Source organism: Papaver somniferum, chromosome 5, assembly GCF_003573695.1.
Source record: "Papaver somniferum cultivar HN1 chromosome 5, ASM357369v1, whole genome shotgun sequence".
Taxonomy (NCBI): domain Eukaryota; kingdom Viridiplantae; phylum Streptophyta; class Magnoliopsida; order Ranunculales; family Papaveraceae; genus Papaver; species Papaver somniferum.
Window position 1 is genome coordinate 71,379,695 of NC_039362.1, and position 3,950 is coordinate 71,383,644.

Here is a 3,950-nt window from a genome sequence, read left to right on the forward strand (position 1 = left end):
TCACTTTGTTTATGACTTATCTCTTTTCAAATTTCAGTTTTTATCAATTTGTTTGACTTATCACTACTAAAAGACCTTGAATTAATATTTTTATTAGTTTCAATATTAATGTTACAAGTTTATGACTTATCTCATTCACCAAGCTTTGAAATATTAAGGTGTACTTGATTGCGCACAGTTACTGACAGAGCAGAAAATGTTTAGAAGGTGTACATAATGGTACACATGTACTGACAGATTTTTATACTTGATCAAAAGTATAAAAATTGAAAACATAAAAATATATTATTAAAATTTGTATAGCATGTAGAACTGAAAAACATGAGAATTGAACATAGCAAAAGTAATTACTAATTATATACAGATATGAAAACATATAATATTACTGAGCAAAATAGACTAGAAGCATCCATTGTACACCAAGGTGTACATAGTGGTACACCTGTAAAAAGACAGGTAAGAAAAACAGAAGTTTGCATGAAGGTGTACATAATGGTACACATGTCCTGGCACTAATTATCCATGCCAAAAGAAAATTGAAAAGACAGAATCTTTGAACAAATGAAACATAGAAAAAATCATCAAAGCATGGGGCAGGTAGCTCTGTTATGGTGACCAAGAGTGAAGCACTTTGTGCACATCATTTTCCTCTTTTGCTTCTCATATGCATTCTTGAAGCGTTGTGTTCTTCGTCTACCCGGTGGAGGAACATGAATAGGAACAATAACCCTATCACTAGGATCATAAGACTGCGGCTTGTCATAATTGGGAATTGGCAAGATGATATCCTGGTATGTCCTGTTGTACCATTCGGTGGTGAAGTATGGCTCAACAAATGAATAGATGTCTTCTCTAGTAGCTTGAATGGCAGCACAAGCATGCGCACAAGGAAAACCATTCACTCGCCACCTGTGACATGTACAAGTTTTCTGCAATAGATCTACAGAATGAGTCCGGGGAGACCTGACTTCATACAATCTTTCCATGGGCTGAACAGCAGTCCAAGTACGACCAATGTCGATGTTTTCCTTTAGTAAAGCCTCATATTCAGGAATGAGCCTAGTGTTGAATGTTTCCAGACCTAGTATCCTTCTCTCATACATTTTCTTCATAACCTTCAAACTAACATGATAAAAACACAAAACATAAAATCAAAAACATGATCCAGAAGGAATACGGATAAAACATGTGTACATTGTTGTACACATTAAGGAAATCCATGTGTACAATAATGTACACACAGTTGCAGAATCACAGATGAACACGTGTACAAGTATCTACAGAACAAGCAAATCCATGTATGCAACAATGTAGACATACTTGCATAAATAAAAAACTAAACATAAAACTCACCGTATCGGATCGAGAAGAACAAAAGCAGGCAACTTTTTGAAAGGAAGAACCCAGTTGTTAAAGGACTCGGCAAGAGTTGAAGAGTGAGCACCATATCTGCATACAGGGAAAAACGCATTTGCCCATTTCTCCTTTGGAATAGTCCTGATATAGTTAGCAACATGTCCAGCTCCAATTGCATGTATTCCCCTCAAAGCTTCTTCAAAGTTTGCTGGTGAGTAAGAGTACGCAGCTTTGTAAAACAAATCAAGAACGGGCTTCGAATTCGCATCACCTGATCCAATGGGGAGATTGCATTTGATGTGGTAAAAGCAATAGCTGTGATGTGAATTAGGAAAATATTTTGGAATGCCCTGCAGAAGTCCTTCATGACGATCACTAAGGAAAACAATCGGACGACTATCGACAACATGTTGAAGATTCTCCAGAAACCAAAACCAATTATCTTTGTTTTCAGAAGAAACAATAGCAAAAGCAAATGGGTAAAACTCATTGTTACCGTTGATACATGTTGCAGCCATAAAAGTACCCATGTATCTACCAGTAAGGAAAGTAGCGTCCAAGTAAATCATGGGCCTGAGATACCTATAGCTATGCTAGAAAGCATCGTAACAAACGAATATCCTATGAAATCTATTGGTTCCATCCTCAACTTCAAACTTCACATAGCTATCGGGATTAGTTTCTTCAATTGCTTTGACATACCAAGTAAAATCTCTATACGAATTCTCGTCATCGCCATACTGTTCTTCAAATACAGCTTATTTCCCTCTACGGACATGGTGATACTTAATATTGGACCCATAAGTTTTCTTGAAAAGTGACATGATCTGTCTGGGTTTTAAGCTAGGATAACCCTGTAAATTGTCAGCGATCAAATGCTTGACTAACTTGGTTGTCACCGCAGGACTCTTCAACCTCAAACCAACACCACAACTATAAAAAAAAAAAAACTGGAATAAGTAATGTGCACCATAATTTACACCTAATAAGATCTCAAAACCAACACTATGAACATACACACAAACCAAGCAAGAACATGTAATTTAAGAGTACAACAAGTACAGTGCACTACAATGTACACCTAAAACAAATCTACATATATAAGATGCATAATTTACACCTAAAGATAAGTAATGTGGACTGGTATGAAAACCACTAACCTGTGAGCGTTAGAATCTTTCAGCACGAACCGAGAAGTATCACCATTCACAGGCCCAAAATGAATCCTCCAAGCACAACCATCTTCTTCGCACTTTGCAGTAAAACGAGTTTTGTCATTTTTAAGAATATCAATCTTGTGACCAGTAGCCATCTTGTACTTATCGACAACAATCCTAACAACTTTAACACCACCCATGAATTCTCTACCAATCTCGTCAAATACATAATTTCATTCATCGATAATAAGAGGCTTCCCCTTGTCTGCATCATGATCTAATACCCTTACCATCTTAGGACTTCCAATTTCACAAGCAGACTTAGAACAAGAACCAGAACTACTGCTGCAACCAGACTTAGAACCAGAACTTCTGCTACAACTAGACTTAGAACGAGAAGTATGATTCGGAATCATATCCACATGCAAATAGACATCTTCATTATCAATAAGAATCATGAAACCAATTAAGCTTTGAAGTTGTATATCACCTGTCACAAAAACTACTTGAGCATTGTCCATATAGCTGAAACATATACTCCCAGGAGACAAAGACCTCCAGTGCTTGCATGCTAAATGCTTCAGTTCTTCTACGGTTATTTTAGTATTAACACGAAAAACAGCAGAATGCTCACCATGATTCAAAACAACATTAATAAACTTGTCAGGCTTATTTGGTACCCCTACATATTACAAAAGAAATGATTTTAAACATCTGAAGCTTCAATTTCATACAACCTAAAAAGTAAACGGTGTACATGAAAGTACACATTTAAAAAATGCCAAAAACATCAAGTAACAGTAAACCTAGATAAAAATACTCCATCAACTAAGCTCCGGAATCTTACTGGAACAAAAAATAAAAGACTAGGATATAGTATCAGTTCGATTTCATATCATGCATCATAAAACTAAAAAAATCAACATCAAGTAACAAAAATCGAATTTATCTAGTATTAACAGTAAATCATCATCATCGCGAGAATCAAAATCTACTATATAACAAAATATCAACTAAAGATCATACGAATTGATATCATCAACTCATAAACTCAAAAAAAACTAAACATCAGAAACAATACCTGAAAATTAGATTGAATTACAACCAAAAGAAAACTAACCTGAGGTTGAATTCGACTCCATTAGCAATCAAATCCAATCTAAGCTCTACAAATCTGATAAATCACCTCCGAATTCAAACCTGGAACGATCTATCTCTCACTCTGTGGTTTCTTCAAATCTGAGATTAAGAATTTTCGACTCTAGAACTGGATCGAACGTAACCTGAGTTGAAAGATGATGAAGAAACGATCAAATCCTCACTGAAACTGTAAAATCGCCTCCCAAATCATCTCAGAGATGCATCCTGTTTTGAATTCAAGTTTCAGATCCAGAAAATTCGATTTCAAAATCAGGCTTTATATACCATAAATCGTTC

General features: G+C 35.7%; 1 protein-coding gene across 1 annotated transcript; it reads right to left on the bottom strand.

Annotated features, from left to right (window-relative positions):
• Positions 1-581: 581 nt before the first annotated feature.
• LOC113279164 lies at positions 582-2,713 on the bottom strand. Its single transcript, XM_026527869.1, has 4 exons — positions 2,517-2,713; positions 1,354-1,890; positions 964-1,122; positions 582-909 (listed from the first exon to the last, which is right to left on the bottom strand). The coding sequence occupies exons 1-4, from the start codon at positions 2,711-2,713 to the stop codon at positions 582-584; spliced, it is 1,221 nt and encodes a 406-aa protein (XP_026383654.1).
• Positions 2,714-3,950: the final 1,237 nt, after the last annotated feature.

Excerpts from the sequence above, each read along its gene's own strand:
- LOC113279164 (XM_026527869.1), bottom strand. The coding sequence starts at position 2,713 with ATGGGTGGTGTTAAAGTTGTTAGGATTGTTGTCGATAAGTACAAGATG. Across the intron at positions 1,891-2,516 it reads AAAGATTCTAACGCTCACAG|ATACATGGGTACTTTTATGG; the intron begins GTTAGTGGTTTT and ends CCTTACTGGTAG. Across the intron at positions 1,123-1,353 it reads GTTCTTCTCGATCCGATACG|TTTGAAGGTTATGAAGAAAA; the intron begins GTGAGTTTTATG and ends TTATCATGTTAG.